This window comes from Alternaria ethzedia, assembly GCF_023757985.1.
Source record: "Alternaria ethzedia strain BMP 0044 chromosome Unknown scaffold_30, whole genome shotgun sequence".
In the NCBI taxonomy this organism is placed as follows: domain Eukaryota; kingdom Fungi; phylum Ascomycota; class Dothideomycetes; order Pleosporales; family Pleosporaceae; genus Alternaria; species Alternaria ethzedia.
The window spans coordinates 132,327-153,793 of NW_026056223.1; the positions used below are offsets into that span (position 1 = coordinate 132,327).

The window sequence follows — 21,467 nt, forward strand, 5'->3', positions numbered from 1 at the left end:
ACCGAGAGCATGTGCATGGCACTGGCAGGTTTCGCTCGAGCACGGGAAACTGTTGCATGCAACCAACCTCTAGCCGCATATGCACAAAGGAGGAGGGATCAGGGGACAAGCTCATGGTCTGGCTGATGCCGTGGACATCCTTTGGCTGGCCACTATACGAGCAGCCTGTCAGACCGATGAAGGCGTGCAGACACTGACAAGAGACAAAGAAAGCAGAACTTTAGCGACGATGTGTTGTTCATGCGAAGGATGCGGAAGGATGGTGTTACGCATGAATCTGGCTATCGTAACCGTGTTGGGTCGCTGATATGGCCGGACAACAATGTGCTGATCCGGAAAAACATCAACAAGCAGTGATTGGGGCTGCCAAAGGCTATATGCCGTGCACGTGGCTCCCACAAGGAAAGCGCCGGCAACAAGGCATACGCAGACGAGTATTCGAGAACCTACCTTTGCCTGATGACGCAGAAAGAGGGGTATGCTCAGGCGAGCCTCCATGCGTTTCTCAGTTTCAGATGGCGGCAGTTACTGCTGATATGGTCGACCAAAAGCGGCTGAACGTTGCACGCACTGAACATGACACTCGGTACCAGCAATTGGAGACATACAAGCTAGGTATGTGGGGCGAAAGTGACCTACGACATCGCACCTTACTCCAAATTAGTGGCCTATCCGCATCAGATAAATGGCCGCCGGCGACATAATGCTGAAGCAGTATGATGCTCGCAAAGCTACACCTATAACAAAGGCAAAAATCGCCGCATTGATCCAATTGGCAGGAGTTACTACCACGACAAGGATATGCCCACACGATCGGGGTGTAAGGTGCGTTGGTCGCATCGTCCTTCAACCGAATGAGCGGTGACGAAACCGTAGCAAAAGGGCCGACATGACATGCACGGTAAGCTCAAACCCACCAGTGTAAGTGTGGGGAACAAGGAAACGAGAACAACAAAGAAATAGCAGTAGAGCCTATGGAACCAGAGGGATAGCACACTTTGTGCGACAACCCCGTTGCGGCCGTCATCGCGACCCAGCGCTTGACGAAACGTCGTTTCCCTACGCGCCCACAACACTTTGACGTAAACAACAACAACATCGGCGGAGAGGAAAATGAACAAGCACTATCATGCTGCAAGTAGTTGAGCCATTAGTTCGGAAGAGAGTCCGCACTTGTCAATTGCGTGCGCAGCAGCGTGCGTCATTAGCTTCATGCTCAACATCTAAGCGAGCGAAGGAAAATAACCTAGCCCGATTACCGGCCACTGGCATGACAATGAGCGACGGCGCCACATTATCAGATCCAGAAAACCCGAGTGCGAGTAGAAAGTGGCTCTCGCGGGGCTTCTGTAACGTGCAGCTAGCCCTATTAGTTGGCCGCAAGGCGGGAAAAGTCGGATGATGGCGATGTGTTATTAGCACTGTGGGGGAATTCCAAGGCCTGTGCATGAGAGAGGCAGTGCTTTCTAGGTTTGCAATACACCCTCAGTTGCTAGTCAGCTCGGACGGCGTTCTGGTCTTTCACGTGAATAGCCGTTGAAAGGATGAAAAGACTGGAGGCGAGGATCCGAGAGAAGGCTGGGAGAACAGAGTGGAGTCAATCTAGAAGCGTGTTCATGTACGATGACGGTCTGTGGGTAAGGCCTCAGAGGAGTCCGTGTTCAACAACCAAATCTCAATGGGTTAAGCCTGATGTAACGATGCCTGCTGGAAGTCATACACCGCGAAACACACCCAGACAACCTGGATACAATGCCCGATTGCAAACTGCGCCATTGCAGTCTAAAGCACCTTGAATGATCATGTCTACCACGACTCATGATCGCAGACATTGACTCATCGACCAGCATGTCTTCAGAAGGGTATCTCCCTGATATGCCTGTACGTACGTTTCTCTAAAGAGAAGACCCGGACATAAACGAGCGGTGAAGATAACCACGTACCATCTTTTCAAAAGAGGTTGGAGATTGGGCGTGTGTATGTCTTGGCACCGTCTTGCTCCGCGTCAAAGCGGTGTTCTCCGACCAACCACCGGCTTGCGATGTGCTGCTGGCTTCTTATCCTGGGTCCCTTTGCCTCTGTGTTGTTCAAAGAGGCACCAAGGCATATCCCTGACCAATTGCCAGCTTGACATTGTACGCGTGGAGCAGTCGCGCAAGCTTTCTATGCGACGCGTCGAGTCTAGGGGATTCCCAAAGTCGCCATGCACCCGGCTAATAGCTTGCCGATTATGCCTAGTTTTCTAACCTCATGATCACCTAGACCACATGACCTGACAGTGTACGTTGTGTCTGGCAATCGAGCAGCGAGTATGGGAGGTCGATTCGGGAGGTGAGTGGACGCGTTGTGAGGTCAAAGGCCGGGCCTAACTAAGGTAAACTCGTGAAGATGCGTGGAGCCGCTCAGGCAAGACATATAGGCTTGCATCGGTAGCAATGGTAGTAGGCAGTACGGTTGCTTGAGCGATGTTGTAGACCGCGTTCGCGTAGGAGACAGGGGGGCGCGTTCGATGTTCCAATGTCATTGATGACTAAGTAGCCTGCGGCTCTATCTCGGCCCGGAAATAAATTCATCTCCGGCGTCCAGATTGTCTCCAACTGGACAACACTTTGAGGGGAACACCTCAAGATCAGCGATCCAGAACATGAGAAATAGATGCAGATTAATCACAAGTCCAGATTTCTACAGCTTGACGCCACCAATGCTACAGCTGGTCTGCCTCAGAGCTCGTCGTGACTCTCCGCATTCACCTCACACAACCGCCCATCCTTGGTCTCCACCAATGCCTCACTCCCAACGCATCTGCGGCACCAAAGTACGTTCTTTGGATCGGCCCTCCTCTTCACTCCCCTCAATATCCAATACCGCTCGCCCCAAAACGCTTGCTGCCATTCCGGCTCATAGCTATCCCCTTCGTTGAAGTATGCGCCAGTGTCGGGGCTGAGTTGCCGCAGTGCCTCGGTTTTTCTGCGTGTGATATCCGAATATACATGATCGATGGTGGCCTGGAATGCGGTGTCACCGAACGGCGATGCGACGATAAGGTGCGTGAGAGTGTTCCGCCATGCAGGGTTAAGACTGCTTTGAAGAGGGTAGTAAGCTGGTTTGTTCGGTGCACCGATTATGTGGCCGATGAGAAGTGGGTTCTTTACTGGTCCCTATGGGTATGTTAGCCAAGATCACAGATGTCAACCAGAGCTGAGGTCCTTTACATTTGGCTCAAAGGCATCATTGGTTGGGCCGATCTTCGAAAATACGATCGCCGTCAGGTGTGGGTTCGCCAGACTCTCGGCACTGAGCAATCTTGACCCATATGCCGAGCCACCATTTGCGACTTGCTCGTTCGTGAAATTGGCTTTGTGCATCTCCAGGTACGTATCCGTGTGCGATAATATCGACTGCCATTCAAAAGCCTGCCTCCGCTCCTGCAGATATGCTTCAATAGGTTCCATGAGTAGCTCAACCGCTCCGCTTGGAGCGTTGTAAAGTAAGAATGTCCAGGAGAATGATAGAGTGGGAACAATAGGCGGTCCCACAACCAGGTAATACCCTTGCATGCCGCCTTCTTTCAGCCGCTGCATCTCAGCGTGCAGGTATCCCAAGAACTTATAGAAATCCGCGCTTCTGCCTAGGTCTTTTAAGCGGACTTGGAAGGTATGTGCAGTAGTTCTTGGGGTTGGAAAAGTGCGAACGACGACTTCAGTGATGATGCCGAATGTGCCGCCACCTCCGCCTCGTATAGCAAAGAACAAGTCTTGGTTCTGACATGGGTTCGCGAGGACGACTTCACCATTCGGTGTGACAATGGTGGCCTCAAGCAAGTTGTCGGCCCCCATCCCGTAGCTTGTCGAAAGCGGTCCATGACCACCGCCTGTGAGCCACCCAATGAGCCCGACGCTGGGGTTGGCACCTGTTACAATCGCCATTCCATGCTGAGCTACTTCTTCTTGTACATCAATGTTCGTGTGGCCGGCTGAAACACGCACAGCGGTCAATGGACTCTCGGAAGGGCAAGACGCTGGACTAAACGACGCGACGTAATCGATGCCGTGCATATGGTGCGTCCATATACTTAGGCTGCCATGACCGGTGCTGCGACCTTGATATGAGTGACCAGTCGCCTTCACGACAACGCGAATATTCCTCGAACTTGCCCAAACCAAAGCTGTGCTGACTTGAGAAGCAGTGGTAGCATTCACTACGTAGGCGGGGTAGTTGCCGATATTACATCCCTGCACTTCAGCATGTGGGTTACCGGTGATGCTAGTTCCATTTGGAAAAATCGGATTGCAAGAGTCGTTTGCCCATATGGGGTAGTCGATACTGACGGGATGCGCAGCGTGATATGATGAGTTAAACCACTGCGACGCCACGTAGTCACAGACTTCTCGATCGAACTCCGGCCTCGACGGGTAACAGACTGCTCCCGGTGGAACGCTGCGGATAAGTGCGCCGTCAAGTGTCGTGTTGAGGTCGCTCCATTCATTGATAGTAGGCCAACAAGCATCACCAGGCGTCTGATAATACATCAGCCGTACTCAGTGGATGCGTAATCTTCACTCACACATTTGCACGACTGTTCAACCGCGTCGCTATGCGACGAGATGCAGAGAAGGCAGAGAAGGGGCGTATATATTCGCATATCCTTGACGCTTCAAGCATGCAGCTCAGCCTATGTCGAGATTCAAGTTGTTCGACAAGTCTTTCTCAACAGCGAAAAGTCGTATAGCAGTTGCAGAAAACCTCGCCAGCGCAAACGTTAGCGGATCAGCCAGATCTAGTTAGAGATACCGCGCAAGATGATGGCCATAATGGTGATCGAGGAGTTTTTCTTGCTGTTAGGCTGGTCAATTCTCGAATGCCGAGAGAAGGTAATTGATAGCAGCTGGCGCTGCAAAGGTGTCGATAGCGAGATAACGAAAGAAGGTGATGGATGTAGAAGAACTGAAGATAAAATGGGAGAATTAGACGGCGTTTGATGTTCAGTAATACGTATCCATTCCGTAAAACTTGAATGGCTGACAAGCCAAGCCTCGTAGAGGGGCAAAACACGTGACGAGCCCCGATTATATTATTCCTTCGTCTTATCCCAAGAAGGGTGTCGTTGCGAGCCAACAGCGAATGTACTAGCTAAACGACGAAGTTGAAAGATTTCATCAGGAACAGAATGATGTGGAAATCCTTTGATCTGTACCCATTGCCGTGCGTCTGGCCTGCCAGGCTGCGTCAGGAATGCTACTATCATAGCCATTTCCATCATGGCACGGTCCATCGCATTGGTCGTGCAAGACTACATGCCTCCTTTCAGCTCCATATTGTCGTACTTCCATCATGCCAGCATGTGGTCGTAACGACGCCGCGATGAACTTCTGGAGAGACGTATCAGCATCGAGCACTTGACGTCGCATGGAACATACATACCTCCAACAACACTTCAAGCAGGTCTTCGATGCCTCTTGCTGAGTCTCCTCCGAGCGCGACTCGGCTTGCGCGTTGGTATTTGTTCATGGCTCGGTGCTAGAATAGGTCGTTCGGCGGCATGCATGTCGCTACCGGTTACACTTGCCCCATCCCTCAACGCACGGCGCTCCTCATCCTGAACCTGAATATCGAAAAACGATGTTCTCCAGTTCGTCTGTTCCTCCGGCATACCTCCCGAGCTCCTCACCAGCACGCGCCGCGATCGCTGCATGTCGCTGACGTCCGGCTCTTTCCGGAACAAAGCATCGCTGAAGATGCGTTTAAAGAACTTGGGCATGTTTATTCGCTGTTACTTTGCAAAGCAAAAGATATAGCCGCAGGAAGGATGTTATGCAGGGACTCGCGGGATGCGACATGCCTTATCAAGCCCGTGTTGATGTTTGGGTGGCGAAGATGAGGGCGGCAATTGCGGGGGCCGATACCCCTGTTGCGAGAGGATGGGCAGCGCCATTGGCCAGTATAAGAGGGCCGTAATGTTGATCTTGAACGGGCGTGACCAAGTCTCTCCTGGACGCGTCAACGGAATTTCACTTCCCGTGCCTTCGCCCGCTTCACTGAAGATGATTGTCTTTCCATAACGCGCATTTGGGGTCTCGCGCCTAATCCCTCATATTCAGCTCACGATACACGCGCCTAGACGCGCCGTTGCCGACATTTCAAGCAACGCGCGCATTCGGTTCGTGAGCTAGCTGCAACGATGTCACAATGATCGGCACAACAGGGTGTTTACTAGGCCTTATGGTTCTAACATGGCGTCTAGATGCGGATGAACTCCAGTTCATGTGACAATGAAAAGCCCGAGCACCAGCCATCCCGATTACCGGCTGGCTTCATGTTCCAAATACACTTTCCGTGCGTTGTTTCCTATCACTGACGCTTACTCATTACAGTGTCTTTTTCTCTCCTCTTCTATCCTCTCCATACACTCCTCCTCCGAGCAGTCGAACCAATCATCGATACCGCTACTGTACCACTCAATGTCTCCAAGTCGCCAGCACTCGCACGAACAGCCGGCTTCGTAGCACTTGTGTCGAATATACTCTCCATAATTTTGGCGACCTGAAACCACGAAGCCTTGAGTCTTCAAACGATAAACCACTGGGCAGGCTGCCTTCAGGTAGTCGGACCAATCGTCGGACATATCCCATTGAAAGGCAATGTGCAGCCTGAACCCCTCCTTCCGTGCAACACTTGATTCTTCCAACAAGGTAGAGAGTGACCGACATATCTGTCGGATGTGTACTGCTCGACTTGATGGCCTACTTTCTCCTGTGTGTAACGGTGATGACGCGGGGCCGATGGCGACGTCCAGCTTCCTAAGGAAACCGCATGTCCGGACCGAAGGCGACCAGCTGTCATACAAGACGCCATCGTCGTCTTGCAATAGTGGTTGTAGGAGCTTTATGTCGACCAAAAGATCTGCGCACTTGTACCAAATCTCCACAGCTTCGCGCGCGAACTCAGGGCCGACCTCACGTTCCAGCATCCAATATGGCGGCTCATATGCTCCGACCATAGGCGCAAACTCGTACAAGGGGTCGTATGGGTGCTTAGAGTTGTTGTCGACAATCTCGTACGGTTCGTCCTGACTTCCGCGGTACAGCTCAGTGTAGATCATATCTCGGAGCTCGCGTGGCAGTTTCTCCAAGACCGCATTCGGTAGTTCCTGTATAGCCTCTCGAAACTGCTGGTCTCTCTTCGACAACAAGAGTCTGTAATTATCAGTATGCATGATTATGACTCTCCAATCTTGTATAGCTTACATGCGTATGGCAAGACGTTTCGCGCCCAGCAATCGTAGATCATCATCTACTAAGCGGGCTTGTTCGCGCTCCTTGTCTTCAGTACTGTGTATGCTGGTGGCCAACGTCAGTCAGTCGTTCATTTATTAGATGTCGGGTTGCTCACTTTTCATCGACGTTGCTAAGAGCCGCTTGCAGGCCCTCAACGGTATCGGGTATCTGGAAATTGGACAGAGGCATGACTAGATCAGCGTCGTGGCGTTGCCTATGAATTCGATGGATGGGGAGGAGAGGTCGCAAGGTCGCAAGGTCGCAAGGTCGCAATAGGTACCTGCGTGTTTGTGAGAGAAAGTCGGGACCTCGCCCAATCATGGATCTGCACTAACCCAGAAAGGCAAAGCGTAACCTGACCCGGTGCTTTCATCTTCACTCGGAACGTTGCGCCCGACAGCGCATCGTTTCAAAGCACTGTAGGTGAGCTAATGCAGATATCACAGGTTGTCAAGAGCCAAGGTACGATGAAATAAAAGAGACAGTATCTCTCATTCGAAATGTAGATTACTAGCCCTCCACCGCGCGCAATCCCGCTGCCATCTATCTATCTTTTGTCGTTTGATCCGCATATCGGCAACACTAAAGCTGTCATGTCCTTGTACCTGGCCCCAGAACTTACGCTTTTCCACCCCAGAGGAAGAAGCTGGAGCTGCGCCATCTATCGTAGACGCTAATTCGGTAGACGAGTAGGAGTTCTGACTTGCATTGGGCTTGCTCAATACGACTACTCCCTCTGGGATATCATCCTCCTCAGAACGAGGCCCGGGTTCATCTTGCGCTGGTGTTGCTACGTTGGTGTCGACGTTGTTGTTCGCGGATGGTGCTGACGGTTGAGCGGCTTCTATTCTCTGGACTCCAACGTCTTGCGCGCTTACAACGCTGTCATTGCTGCTTTCATCGTCACTGGAGCTCGCATCATAGAACGTATCTATCGTATGAATAGACGGCGGAGTAAGAACACCCGCCTCGACATGCCGCCAATTGTAAATGCGCGCCCGGTCTTTATCATTCCATGGCTTCATCATCGCCTCCAGATCATCGATATCCAAATATGGGTTAACGTTTGCTTCGATAAGTTCGTCCGGAATGGTGAAAACGTTCACATCCATGGCGCGTTTCTCTGCCTCATGGTATGCTTTCTCCGCAACACGTAATGCGTTTATGAGCTCTTGTCCCTTTTTGATGAAGAAGCGGGGAAATTGAGCGGCAAGTTCAGCCTCGGGTTTGGTCGGGTACTGTGCGCAGTATCTAAGGAATGTAAGTTCGTAGCATTTTCGGTGTTTATCGTGTGCGTGGTCAGCTTCGCTAAAAGCCTTCTTTGCTGCGAGGAGTTTGAGTCTTATCTCATCCTCTGCTGTGAATCGAGTCATGGTGAGATCAGGGGGCTTGCTTTGGGGAACGTCCGCATTCCGGGTTGTGGTATCCTGCTTTGCTTTGTTACCGGTGTACAGCACCATAGCCATCTCGTTTCCAGCCACCGGCTGCAGTGCATCTTTCGCTGCCGTTGGACTAGATTTCCTTTCCGACTCCTTTGCGCCACTGGCTTCTTCACCTGGTTCAGACTCCGCGCTCGATGTTTCTCCATCTTCGCTGTCCCCATCTTCTCCTTTGAATCCTGCTTTGATGAAAGCAATATGGTGGTGAACACATACATTCCACGCCAATTTATACCATTCCTCGTTCGCGTCGTGAACCTTGCGCTCTAGCTCTGCCTTTTCCTCTTGGAGCAGCGATAGCTCCTCCTCATCCTTGAGTAGTTCCTCTCGTGCCTTTGATTGCATTGCGACAACTTTAGGGTCTTGCTGCTTCACTAAGCCAAGTTGGATGCGTTCGACACTTGCTAGACCCGACTTTGTGGAATCGACTATCTGTTGGAGGTGAAATATTTTGTGATCAATCGCTGGGATCTCCTCTTTAGACCGATCTTCGAGTGCTCCAAATTCGAGTTGTAGCTCCACAGATTTAAACATTCGTTGGCCCAATTCGTGCGAGAGAAGAAGCGCCATGACTGGCTTGCCGTCGACAGGAACCTCAATCAAGGTGGCCGAGCCTGCTTTGTAACTTTCACTGGACATTTCATCCCGCTCTGCGACCGGCCAAAGTCTGGATCCCTCTGGCAATGGTTCGACTGTCCTTGGGATGGCATTTTGGTCTTCTGTGCTCTCCGAATGTGGACTATGCGGTGGAGGGTTTTCTGTCTCAGGGTGATTCGACTGCGTGTTCGACACTTGATCGCCGTTTGATGCGGACATTGGAATCTCAGGAGTGCAAAGTGTTTAATTTCCGAAAACACGTTACTGCCTAGAATGCGCGAGTTGGGCCAGGGTAGCATCGGGCTGAAGTTCAGCGAATTACTTTGTGTATCGGGAATTCGGAGACAAAGGCCGTCCCACGAATAGCCTAGTGGCTTTGTTGATATCTTTCAACGACATGCATGGTTCTTTGTTTCCAAGTAAGGGGTTGGAACTCATTGTTGACGCCGGAAGACAGCTTCATGAGCTTAGATTGATGCACATGAGTGGTGAGTAAGCCGCTAGACTCGGTTTGTTTGCGTCGTTGGTAAGCGCCAAAATTTACTCTCTTCAGGATGCCCGGGAGGGCTCATGATAAGACGAGCTGTCCGCAGTGCAGACGCTCGTGGCTCATACTTCGTAATTAGTTCGCATGTTCGCGGCAGCTGTCATTTTAGTGCATGTACTGTTTCATCGCTATATTCCAGTGTTGTCACAACCACTAGATGTCAGCTTGATGCGAAAACTTGTCCCTGTCGTATCAAAATCCAGGGAAGTACGGCTGGGAAGACTGAACAAGTACGTAAGGGTTTGGCCACAGCGTGATCTTATATAGTCTCCGTTCGAGACGAGATGTGCCCGCGTGTGAATCCAGACTGAACGCGATGTTGGTGTAAGGAGGTCGAAAGCTCGAAAGCTCGAAACACGATCCCGTTATGCAAGCTCTGCCTGAGCTTTCACTGAGCTGTTGATTTCGCACGTGTTATGGAAATTCGCATTTGCGGTCGAACGCGCTTTGGCCATTGTTTTTGTACGCAATGAATGCATACGCCTAGTCCAATTCAGCGCCCTAGTCTCCAAAGATTAGCAACAGCGGTCGCAAACCACTCAGCCCGCATCGGTCCTCCGACTCAGCTCAACTACGCGTTGAGCGATTTGCTAGTCTTTTGCGCCCAAAGTGTCGACGACCCAGTTGGCGGGTTGCTGACGCTTCCTCCAATAAGCCAACGATATCATCCACTTGCATCGAAAAAACCAGAGCGCGTCGTCTCGACATGCCTAGAGAAAAGAAGACGAAGAGAGGTCAGCCGCATAGGCGACCGGCCTACCAAGCCCATCAAACCCATCGGCTATTTCGAGAAGATGTGCTTCGTGAGTAATCGAATCTCTTGTGAATGTGACAGCGCTAACAGTCGAGTAGGTCTCCCGCAAGCAAACCACGGTCACACACCGGCGAGGCTTGGCCGTTATACGGTGTCGACTCCAGGGCGCACTGTACATCCACCGGCTACAAGTACTGCTGCTAGGCACCCCGCCGGTCGTACCACACGCGATAAGATCGTCAACCAAGCTGAACCATCCAAAGTAGACGGAAAGTCCCTCGCGAAAGCAGTCCGCCAAGAGATGCAATTAGTCCCGGGCTGGACCAAGATCAAGGAGAAGGCCGTGGAAGAGGAGTTCAACAAGATCAAGTCCGGTACGATAATCAGGGAGATCTACTCAGAGAAGACCACCAACCCTCATGCTAGACCCGATGATTCCAGATATTTCCCCACCCCCGACGGTTTTTACCTGTTCAAGTCCGCGCCCTGGATCGTCTTCTCAGTGAACAAAGAGACATGGACCTTTGACTGCAGGAGGATGACTCGACAAGACAAGCCGAGCGATGCGAACTTGACCGCAGCTCAGCGCGAGCAGTACTTGCGAGTATTGTATCCGGAGGGGATTAGCAATTCGAACGCTCATGGCCACCCTGTCGTCAAGGTCGGATGGTGCAGAGATCCGAAGGCAGGCAACGAAATATCAGTCATCAACCTGGACGAGTCAAGAACCATCCATGCTACTAAAGACATGGACATCTACGGCGCTCTGGAACCGGCGTCCGCGATCATTTTTATAAGGGCGTGCTCGGAGCTCATCTCCAAAAGGGGGCTAGCTGCCGAAGCAGAGCATATTGATATGGACTCGATCAACCCTGTCGCTGCGGAGCCCGCCATTGCTGATCACCATCCGCTAGGCACACGTGATGTGGCTTCCGTGGATCCAGCATGTGGTAAAGCGGTCGCGGGCATGCCCGAGTACATGAAAGATGCACTCATCGCTTCAAAAACCCAGGAGAACTTCATCAACCGTACCACAGTTGAAAGCTGCATGAGCTTGGTTGGCGACCAGATATCCTCATCACTACCTGCCGGATCCGTCCTCGGCGCTACGGAGGCTCCAATACATGAGAAGCAGATGATCCGCGCGTCTCACCGACCGAGCGCTTTGGAAGATGTTGGCATGAGCTGCGACATAGAAAAGACCTCATCGCTGGCTCTTGAGCTGTATGCTCCCTCGTCGATCGTTTCCGGGCTATCCAACCCAGTTGAAGAGTTGACTTGGGATGACGAACCCTTGACCGAAGAGGAAATCGCAGCGATACGCTCACTGAAGCCTAAGACCATCGGACAAACGATTATCGCAAACCTAAAGGCGTTGGCGTTTGATGCACGACTTCGTTGTTACAGTGATGTCGTCGATGCGGACTTGGCCCGTAGCTCGGCCGAGAAATATCGCGAGAAACTTAAAGCCATGGAGCCAGATGCGAGGACACCCATGCACGTCCGCGAGTACAAGGAGCTTTGGAAAAGGTTTCTCTTGTTAGACTCTGGAATCCGTGGCCTGCAAGATGTGCAGGATGTGAACATGTTGCACCAGTTCGTTGTCTCTCGGATTCTCAAGAACCCACCGGAGGGCTGCAACTGGAACCAGGTGGCGCCTGCTGCTGGCATGATCTAGTGGACATTTTGGCACTAGATTATGGTCGGTAACATCGCGCAAGCGGGCTGAGAAGCCCAGCTAGAGGGGCCAGTAGGACGTCCCTGAGTTTCATGTCAGCGATTCCATTCACAATGAATAGAGTGCGTCGTTGACTCAAACTGCGGTCTGGTCCTTCGGGAAGGTCGATTTCATTCAGCATGCATTTGCATTGCGACATGGGTATAGCACGGGTGTGTAGGGCTTAACAGATTACAAGCTTACACATAAACGGGTGGTAACAACACAGGTGTTGCGATGAGTGACTGTGATGAAAGTGATGATGGAAAAGATGGAGGTTGACGGTTTGAGGATGGCGGACCAGGCAAGAAGCCCCTGCCCACATGCAGGTGCGCTAACGCGGACGGAAGCCACAATGACGTTGACAAAGCTAACCCGCGCATCCGTCGCGTCGCAGCTGCCAGATGCGCGACGCGTGTTTGTTCCCCCGCAAGCATTCGTTATCCTATCGTGTTGGCTCACTTTTGTTTATTCATCACCGAAATCACATACCCAGGAAAAGACTGTCTCACGAGCTTCTGATTCTCCGGCTACCGCGACTAGTCTAGCAAAAGTCCAAAGATTTCATCAGATGTTGCCCAAGGCGGATTCTAAGTATCTCCAATCCCTCCAAAGTCTACCCGACGCAAGACACCGGCACCTCTCCCATCCCCGAAACAGACTCTATATGTTGATCATTGTCTTTTCGCTCTTCATCCTCCCCCTAAGAGCGATTCCGCATCTGACAAAACACACAGTCCCGACAATGTCGTTGCCGAATCCGCGCTGTAGTATCGAGAGGCTCTACTTCCTGACCTGGCGATTGGTATCCGCCTGTCTCGGTCGCCCATTGTGCAGTCGCTTGCCAGATCGCGATATCGCTAATCATCCTGTCGCGCTCTTCGGTCTCATCGCTGGTCTCGCTGCCGCTGTCGGTGCTAATGGCGCTGATAGCCGGCGGGATGGGCAGGGCTTCAGGAGTACTGTGTCCTAGTGAGACGGCCGCTGGGGGTGGTGAGCTACCTGGTTGCGGTTGACCGGGCGGGAGCTTCTGTGGGACGGCTATTGGCATGCGAGGTGTGAAGTTGGGTGTGGATGGTACGGTCGCTGGGCTGTCCGTTCCTTCTAGCTTGGTCGTGTGCTTGACCGGAGCAGCTCGATTGCCAGCGATGTCAGCCCACGTGGTACCCTGTGGCGCCGCCGCGGGATCTCTTGCAACGTATGGTTCTAGCGGTGGCGTGAAGACCGGTGCGTCTTCTTGTGCTGGCTCGTCGAAGTATCCTGGTTCGTCCTGCTCCGCCATTCCCAGCGGCCGACTCGCTTGCCCTTGATCCCTCAGGTATCTCACCGACTGCCGCTGATTGTACATTTCCACTTTGAGAATGACGTTTGCTATGCGCGTCTGGTCTGTTTCCTCTTGAGCTCGCGCTGCTTCGGCTTTGGTGCGGAAGCCGACGACGATTGTGGTGACATTGCTATTCGGGTAGACGTTCTTAAGGCTTGTCGGATTGTAGCTTTCGTACATTTTCTTTAACTCGTCTGTCTCGATGTAGCCGGGGACGTTCTTGACGAAGATGAGGTGCTCGTTCGCTGCTTTGGCGCCATTATTCAGAGGCATCGCGACGGTTGCGCAGTGTGGGCGGGATTGTGGGGCTTTGGATTGTATTTGCGAAAGTCTTGGTGTTGTAAAATCTAAGTCTGTCTACGAATATAAGCGATGACGAAAATCCGAAGTGAATGTGCTGCTAAGAATCGAGATGGTGCGTGTGTGTAGAGAGGTGCAGTGGTACCCTGAAAGTTCTTCTGACGTTCGCGTGTCAGATTACCGAGTAGATAAGGGTCTTTGACTGCTGCAGTGTTGCTTCCACGGGTTGTTCTATCGCTGTCGCGGCAGGTGTAGTGGTGTAGTGGTGTAGGTGAGCAAGTGATTATAGATGAATGACGCAGAGCATGTTGGGCCCATAAAGCCCCGTGAGAATGTGTTCGTCCTCATGGTACGCAGGCAAACGGAAAGACCGAAGAGCAAGTGACTGGGAATCTCAAGGACGGTAACGAGACGTTTGAGGGCAGAAAGTGATTAATCGCGTCGTAATAGGCTCAACAAGGCTCGACCAGGGTCCAGAGCACCAGAATGAGGAAGGTATGTTCAAGGTCTTGTGTTGAATACTATCACACATCCCATGGAGAAAGCAGATAGTTCAATATGAAGTAACATGCAGTGCAGACGTGAAGTGCGCAAATGCAGCGCAGTGAAGCGCGTTGTTCTTCCAGACCCTCACTACGTCATGCCGCCTAGTCTAGCCCGCCCGCGTGCTCATCCCTGCAGGTGCACTTTCGGGTCATCGCGCTCAAGCCCCGATAACCATACTGTGTTTGCGCTCGTCTTGTGATGATCCGATTGCATTAGCTGTAAATGGTGTTATGGCTGTTTTGTTGAATTATAACCCTGATTATGAGAACTATATCGACGTGCATCCGCTGCACTGATGTAGATTTCCAGCAAGTCTACATCTTGTCGCTCTTGTCGTGCTCGAATTTCTATAGAATATCATGCATGCACAGTCTTGTTAGACTAGATGCATGAATGCCATAAATTCAAAAGATGAATAGGTATACAAAGCACCTGAATCTAGTCGTTCCAATTGACTCTTGTCTAACAAACACACAGTAGTAAAGTATTCATGAGAGATAAGGCTGCGACATCCCTATTAGAGATTTCCAAAGAGCAGGCAAGCTACGTTTCTGGAGCAGTAGCTGTACATGGGCATGAGAACGAAACGTGATGGCTTCGAGTGAGTATGCACAAGTAGAGCAATTGACTCCACAACACAAAATACATGAATGGGGGTATTGTTCATTTATTCTATTACTTTTTCATACTAGTCTACAACCGATCAAATCATCAATCGCGTCTAGACCTTGATAACAACCTTATGCGGCGCGTCCTTCTCCTCAGGCTCACCAAAGATGTTAACCGGCCACCTCGGCTTGTTAGCCGTGTAAGGAATGTTGAAGCGACGCGGCTCCTTCTTGCCAATCTCCTCGACCTTTGCAAAGTCGTCTTCCGACAGATCAACCTCCTTGAAGTTCTCTTGGATGCGGGATGCGGTGACGGACTTGGGGATGACGGAGTGGCCGCCGACCTGGGCCCAGGCGAGGATGACTTGTGCGGGGGAGGCGTTGATGCGGGTGGCGATCTCCTTGATGGTGGGGTGCTGGACGAGGAGGGGCTCGCCGACCATGTTGTTGCCGAAGGCCTGGAGGGCGGTGTTAGTAGGTATTGAGATTGGGGTTGGGAAAGGAGGAAGGGCTTACTGAGTACTCGGTGATGTGGATGTTCTTCTCCTTGCAGTACTGGATGAGCTCTGGCTGGAGGAGACGGGGGTGGCGCTCGATCTGGTTGGCAGCGGGGGTGACACCGGTGCCGTCGATGATGGCCTGGAGGTGCTCCTTGGTGTGGTTGGAGACACCGACAGCGCGCGCCTTCTCCTTGGGCAGCTGTGTCATGGCCTTCCATGTGTCGACGATGGAGACGTCGTCGAGCATCTTGACGTCCTCGCCCTCGAGAGGGAAGAGGTTGTTGTGGACATCGCCGCGCTCGTCGAAAGCGACGGGGAAGTGGACGAGGTAAAGGTCTAGGTAGTCGAGGCCAAGCTCAGCCAGGCAGTCGTCGAGAGCGCCGGGCACGTCCTTGGGTCGGTGCTGCGAGTTCCACAGCTTAGATGTGATGAAGACGTCCTCACGCTTGAGGTTGGGGACCTCGCCGCCGAAAGCCTTCTTGAGGGCCTGGGCGATCTCCTTCTGGTTGCCGTAGACCTTGGCGAGATCAAGGTGGCGGTAGCCAGCCTTGAGGGCCTCGAGGACGGCAGCGCCGACCTGACCAGGCTCAGCTTGCCATGTGCCGAAACCAAGTTGGCTGGAAAGTTTAGCAATTGTTACGTATGTCTGCGGGGTGTTTGTTTGGGTACTCACGGAATGGCAGCGCCAGTGTTGAGAGTAACCTTCCTTCCGAGAGACATGATTGCAATTGGTGAAGTTGGGGTATCAAGAAGAAAAAGTAAAGAGTTTGTGACTGTTTAGATGCGGATGTTCTGGACCTTTAAGCATTGTCTGGGGAAAAAGTTGTCGGAGGTGGGATGGAGGGGTCGGAGACGTCACCGAGCCCCAGACGGCACCATCTCCATGTTTGGCAGCCGCCTCCGCGCATCAACAATGTCCGACGGTCCACCTTACAGACTTCTGCGTCATGCATTGGTTCGCCTTCGCCAGAGTCGCGGTAGTCGTGTCTCAACAAGCATCATCCATCGGCGCTACGATGTTGGAGAGGCTTAGGAGTATCTGCCGTCGATCTACCGCGGACACGTCGCGTCGCCATTGGTGGATGAAATGTGGCAAACGCGAAGTTTTTGTAGGCGGGCTTCAGGGACCGGGTCGCAAACGCCTAATGTCTTGTATAAGCGCGGGCATCATGCGGAAGAGCTATGGCGGCTGCATGTCAAGATGTGGTTGGCTTGGTGACATCGATGGTGGCATGCGGATGGGACAGACCTCGGCGCATCAGACGGTTATATAAGCGACCCACTCTCCAGCCACGTCGCCTTTCCATGGCGTTCCAGACATGTGAATTCGCGCGTCTTTGACAATTGCATCGTTACCTGTACTGTAAAGAGCAGGAATACGTTGATGGAATGCCTAAACGTGGGCGTAGCAACGACTCAACAATCTCTTATAAAAGAGAAAAATTAAACACCCTATAGCCTACATTAACATGAAAACATGCAAAGTAGGGAACCTAACGTCAACGTCGGCTCTAGGGGTTTCAGTTTCTCCCTTGTAGGAGGTAGTCACCACCCCATTCATCTCATAATCCTCTCCCAAAATGTCAACCCCTCCCGTACATCCACTGCCTTAACCCTCATCTCCAGCCCCTTCTCCTCCCTCCCAGGCATCGTCAAAAACCCCATCCTTTGATTCCCTTCCACGATTAAGCTACACACCGAGATCGTCACAGTCTCCAATTCCGGCGCTCCGAGCCCGGCGATCAAGCTCGTAAGACTGCCCTTCGGGCCTAGCTGTAAGCAGAGCTCGAGCATATCCTGTGCGTCTGTATAGTCGATGTCGATATGTTTGACCATCTCCCGGAGGGGTTTTGGTAGGATGGCAAAAGCGGAGAGGACGGTTTGTTTGTAAGTTATTTCGCCTTTGATGTTGATGTGTAGGGTATCTGTGTCTGGGATGAAGAGGAGGGGTTTGGTCACGCCGGATCCGCTTCCATCCTCTGAGTTGGAAACAGGGAGGTGGAGGTGGAGCGGCGCGGCGAGGAATTTGCACTCGGCGGAGAAGAACTTGCTGGTTAGGTGCAAGGTGATGTCTCGGTTGACAGAGGCGTGGACTCGGTAATGTACTGAGCAGGGAATGCTTGCTGCCAGTACAGAGGCTGCGGAATTGGGCCGGCGAAATTTTATGTCGGCGTGGAGATGGCGTGGTGATGCGTGTATGGCGTTGTTCCAAGCGTATTTTATGATGCGGGATTGGAGTTCTGTAGGAAGGGAATTGAAGGAATCGAAGACTGGTGCGGGTTCGTCTGCGGGGAGTGTTGGCTGCGGATTTGGCTTGCCTTGCATGATGTTGGATTTTGGCATGTTTGAAGCGGTCTTTATAACCTTGATGGTATTGAGAGCGGCGATGATAGAAGAGGGAAAAGTGGGTACCAGGTAGTAGGCTGGAAGATTTTAAAAATGAGAATAGAAGTCGAGGGCAGCACTTGGTGTTCTCTGATATATACCACATTAACTGATGAATTAACGTACCTTGGTTAAGATGTGGCAGTCACGCTGAGTTTAGACTAGACGATACGCCGCAACCAAGGTACAGCCCAAAGACGATATACGACACAGCCACCTCATACAGGACAAGTTTGAACAGGGCTGCAGCCTACACCAACGTCGAAACATACAAAATAGATTACCGAACGTAAAGGTAGGCTCCAGAGTGTTCAAGCTTTTCCTTACTTGTGATGCACCAAGAACATGAACAGACCGAAGACGATTGCTCACAACATATTTCTTAATGTTTTGTGATTACAGTACATAGATACCATACTTCATCGAAAGCCTTGCCCCAGCGATCCAAAACATGGAAGCCAAGGACCACATAAAGCGCCGATCCACCCATCCTGGTCCCATCTAAACAGGGACTGAAAAGGAAAACCCGCACAACCCACGCCCGCTACGAAGAAGGTATGGAAAATCGCTCCCAGAAAACATGATAAAAGCTAGAGCACATGGTTGCGGATGTCGCCAGAGACGAACTCGCCTGGAACAGACCGCGTCATGTTTGCTATGGGCAGCCATTAGCACGGAACCGAAGAAGAAAGAAGGGGTATCAGAGTCGGTGAGGATGTGGAGGTGCGGTCGGGCAGTGTTTATGACTCGCCTCCTGCTGATGCTGCGGGAGCACCTTCACCACCTCTGAATGATCCCCTTCCTCCGCGGCCTCCGCGTGCGCCTCGCTCGCCACCTCGTCCACCACGAGAAGCACCGCCACGGCCTCCGCGACCGCCGCGACCACCCTCGCTGTCTGAGGCACCTCCACTTCGGTAGCCACCGCCTGAGACGCCACCACGGGTGCTGGCTTGCCAGCTGCCGGCTCCGTACCTAGGCTGGTTGGGACCAGGGCCGCGCTCGTTGTACACCTTGACGGTCTTGTTGTCTGGGCCGCCCCTAGCGTTCCTGACATCGTCCGCAACGCGACGAAGCGCACCGTGCATGTCCTGCGAGGTGGCGAAGTGGGCGACGAAGAAGTGCTTGATCTTCTCCATCTTCTCGACCTTGGACCTGTCTTCCTCTGCGAGCAGACCCTTGGCTTCTTCCTCATCCTTTACACCGGCGATAAAGAGACCCTTGCTCTCCTTGCGCTCGACGGGTTCCCGGGGAGCGGGAGATGTAGCCTTCTCCGGCGCGCCGGTGCCATTGGGCTTGACCTCGCTTGGAATGGACTTTTCAGCAGCATTTGCTGCTGTGTTGTTGGCCGGAGGCTGGGGTGTAGCGGCCTTGACGGACTCCTTGGGTGCAGCAGCAGGGGCGGGCGAGGGTCCGGTCCGTGCAGCCTGGCCGGCATTCTGCTTCTGCTGTTGAGGAACCGGTGGGGTCGCAACGGCAGGGCGGGGCTGCTGAGGAGCGTTCGCTGGTGGTCCGGCTGAACGACCTGGGGCAGGCGATGGCTGGGCGGAGGGGCTGGGGTTCACGGCAGCTGGGGGACCAGTGCTAGTGTTTGCAGCTGCGGGCTGAGTCTGGCCAGGTGCAACCTTTCCGCCTCGGTGAGCGAAGTTGAAACCTTGGGCCCTCATCTCAGTACCGATTCTACCATTGTCAATATCCAGTACGAGCCAACCGTAAGCAGCATCCGCAAGGTTAAAGTTCCACATGTTCTTGAAAGCGCTCTCGTCGATTTGGCCGCTCTGAGGACCAGGAGCAGGGCCACCGAATGGGTTGCCGCCGTTGGCTACAGTTGGCATCTTGTTTACTATGTCAAGTGCCAGTGCCAGCAGGCGTTGCTGGGATTCGCTGTCAGCGACCGCGGGCTCGACTTCAGTCTTGACTGTATCCCAAACATCGTTGAAGGAGGCCTTGGATGCAGCGAGCTTTCCGCGGTAGTGGTCGAGGGTGGGGTTGACACTGAACTCGTTGTAGGAGCTACCGTAGCGGAAATGCAGACCAGCGGAGACGGAGAAGTCGGCCTTGAGCGTGACGGATAGCTGGTTGAGCAGGCCTTCGCGAGCGGGAGATGCGTGGGTGACGAATATGCGGGTTTCGGTCGGATCGTATACGCGGTTGGCCGTGTCGACCAGTTCGCCCATCTGTAGCAGGGTAGTCCACATGGTGCCCTGTCCGCCTGCAATGGTCGTCCTGCCCTCGCCGTTGTCGAAGAGCTTGTGCATGACGACAGCGCCACCAAGACCGAGCAGGCGCAGCTTGACGCCACCTACATCGAGCAGCCGCGAATGCGCCTCATCGATGATGTGCAGGTTGTCCACCTTGTACTCGCCCGATCGCAGCTTCTCCAGGACCTGAACATCCTCGCAAGCACCCCATACGGTGTATACTGGGACGTTCAGGGTGTATGTCTTGTTGAGGAAGAGGGGCAGTTCTGAGAGTGGCAGGTGCTCCCGTGCGAAGCGCTCCTTGATAGGCGGTTGCGGAGGGGCTGTGGCAATAGAGCGCTTAACTGCATCTGACAACAGCGGTGAGTACTGTGCCACGTGCTTGAGAGTCTTCTCGGCGATGCGATCGAGCGAGCGGTCGTCGTAGAAGCCAAAGTCGCCGGTGTGGATGATGTAGTTTGCGCGGGCGTCGGCGGCGAGCTGGTTTAGCGATTGCAGGTTTCCTGACTGATGTTAGCGATGAAGCTGATGTTCTGGTGTTGTTATCGCCCTCACCTCGGACATCTGCAATGCACAGCACTCGTACGCTTCCCTGCTGGATCACGCGGCCCTGGTTGGGGAGCAGCGGGACAGCTCCGGGCGCTGGGCCTGAGGGACCACCGGGAGCGCCGCCATTAGGGAGGTAGTTGCCTGGGTAAGGGCGCGGCTGGTTGGGAGCTTGCTGGATGAGGTCAGTATCGATGTCACATGTTGTCAGACTGGAGCGGCAATTGCCAGACATACTGAAGCCATGGAGTCGGAGGCGGAGGGGTCGAGCAACGTGTCCTGGTGAGGTATGCAGATGGCTGGGGTGGGCGGCGGAGATGGGGTGGGGTATTACAATTTCGGAGTAAGAGAGAATGTAGTGGAAGAGCCTCCTCTTTAGTGATGGCAGCGGCGAGTTGTCTGGTCTGCCGTTGCTCCTTCTGTTTTTGCTAACAGCTTTCCGCCGCACAGACCCTGGCCTAGCGCGTCCTATCAAGTCGCGTTGGAGCTGTCTGGAACCTCTACATCTCCAGCTCCCCCAGCTTCCTCCATCCATTGAGCTTTGTTTCCTCATGGTATCGCTGTTTCTCCATCTCGTTCTTGTTATGCAAGCTTCTGAAAAGATGGCTTCCCTCTGCATTACCTCCTGGCATGCACATGGCATCACTGCCAGCCATCGCGGCCGCGTCTCCTAGCTACCTGAAGAGCTGTCACCAACTTCAGATGATGGCATTTGACACACTACTTCCTCCA

The 21,467-nt window shown here is 53.0% G+C and overlaps 6 protein-coding genes across 6 annotated transcripts; 1 reads left to right on the plus strand and 5 right to left on the minus strand.

Annotated features, from left to right (window-relative positions):
• Positions 1-3,188: 3,188 nt before the first annotated feature.
• J4E87_008894 (uncharacterized protein) lies at positions 3,189-3,926 on the minus strand (the record flags this gene model as incomplete). Its single annotated transcript, XM_049380477.1, has 1 exon — positions 3,189-3,926. The coding sequence occupies one exon, from the start codon at positions 3,924-3,926 to the stop codon at positions 3,189-3,191; it is 738 nt and encodes a 245-aa protein (XP_049229752.1).
• Positions 3,927-6,358: 2,432 nt separating this feature from the next.
• Positions 6,359-9,352, minus strand: J4E87_008895 (uncharacterized protein; the record flags this gene model as incomplete). The annotated part of the gene is given in 5 exon segments (XM_049380478.1): positions 6,359-7,193; positions 7,245-7,337; positions 7,390-7,465; positions 7,897-9,327; positions 9,346-9,352. The coding sequence occupies 5 exon segments, from the start codon at positions 9,350-9,352 to the stop codon at positions 6,359-6,361; spliced, it is 2,442 nt and encodes an 813-aa protein (XP_049229753.1).
• A 1,299-nt stretch (positions 9,353-10,651) lies between these two features.
• Positions 10,652-12,289, plus strand: J4E87_008896 (uncharacterized protein; the record flags this gene model as incomplete). The annotated part of the gene is made up of 2 exons (XM_049380479.1): positions 10,652-10,660; positions 10,847-12,289. 2 exons carry the CDS (start codon positions 10,652-10,654, stop codon positions 12,287-12,289), a joined length of 1,452 nt encoding a protein of 483 aa, XP_049229754.1.
• Positions 12,290-13,031: 742 nt separating this feature from the next.
• J4E87_008897 (uncharacterized protein) lies at positions 13,032-13,925 on the minus strand (the record flags this gene model as incomplete). The annotated part of the gene is made up of 1 exon (XM_049380480.1): positions 13,032-13,925. One exon carries the CDS (start codon positions 13,923-13,925, stop codon positions 13,032-13,034), a length of 894 nt encoding a protein of 297 aa, XP_049229755.1.
• Positions 13,926-15,219: 1,294 nt separating this feature from the next.
• On the minus strand, positions 15,220-16,326 carry GLD1_2 (mitochondrial glycerol dehydrogenase Gld1; the record flags this gene model as incomplete). The annotated part of the gene is made up of 3 exons (XM_049380481.1): positions 15,220-15,564; positions 15,623-16,223; positions 16,280-16,326. The coding sequence occupies 3 exons, from the start codon at positions 16,324-16,326 to the stop codon at positions 15,220-15,222; spliced, it is 993 nt and encodes a 330-aa protein (XP_049229756.1).
• A 2,405-nt stretch (positions 16,327-18,731) lies between these two features.
• J4E87_008899 (uncharacterized protein) lies at positions 18,732-20,981 on the minus strand (the record flags this gene model as incomplete). Its single annotated transcript, XM_049380482.1, has 3 exons — positions 18,732-20,692; positions 20,745-20,910; positions 20,973-20,981. The coding sequence occupies 3 exons, from the start codon at positions 20,979-20,981 to the stop codon at positions 18,732-18,734; spliced, it is 2,136 nt and encodes a 711-aa protein (XP_049229757.1).
• Positions 20,982-21,467: the final 486 nt, after the last annotated feature.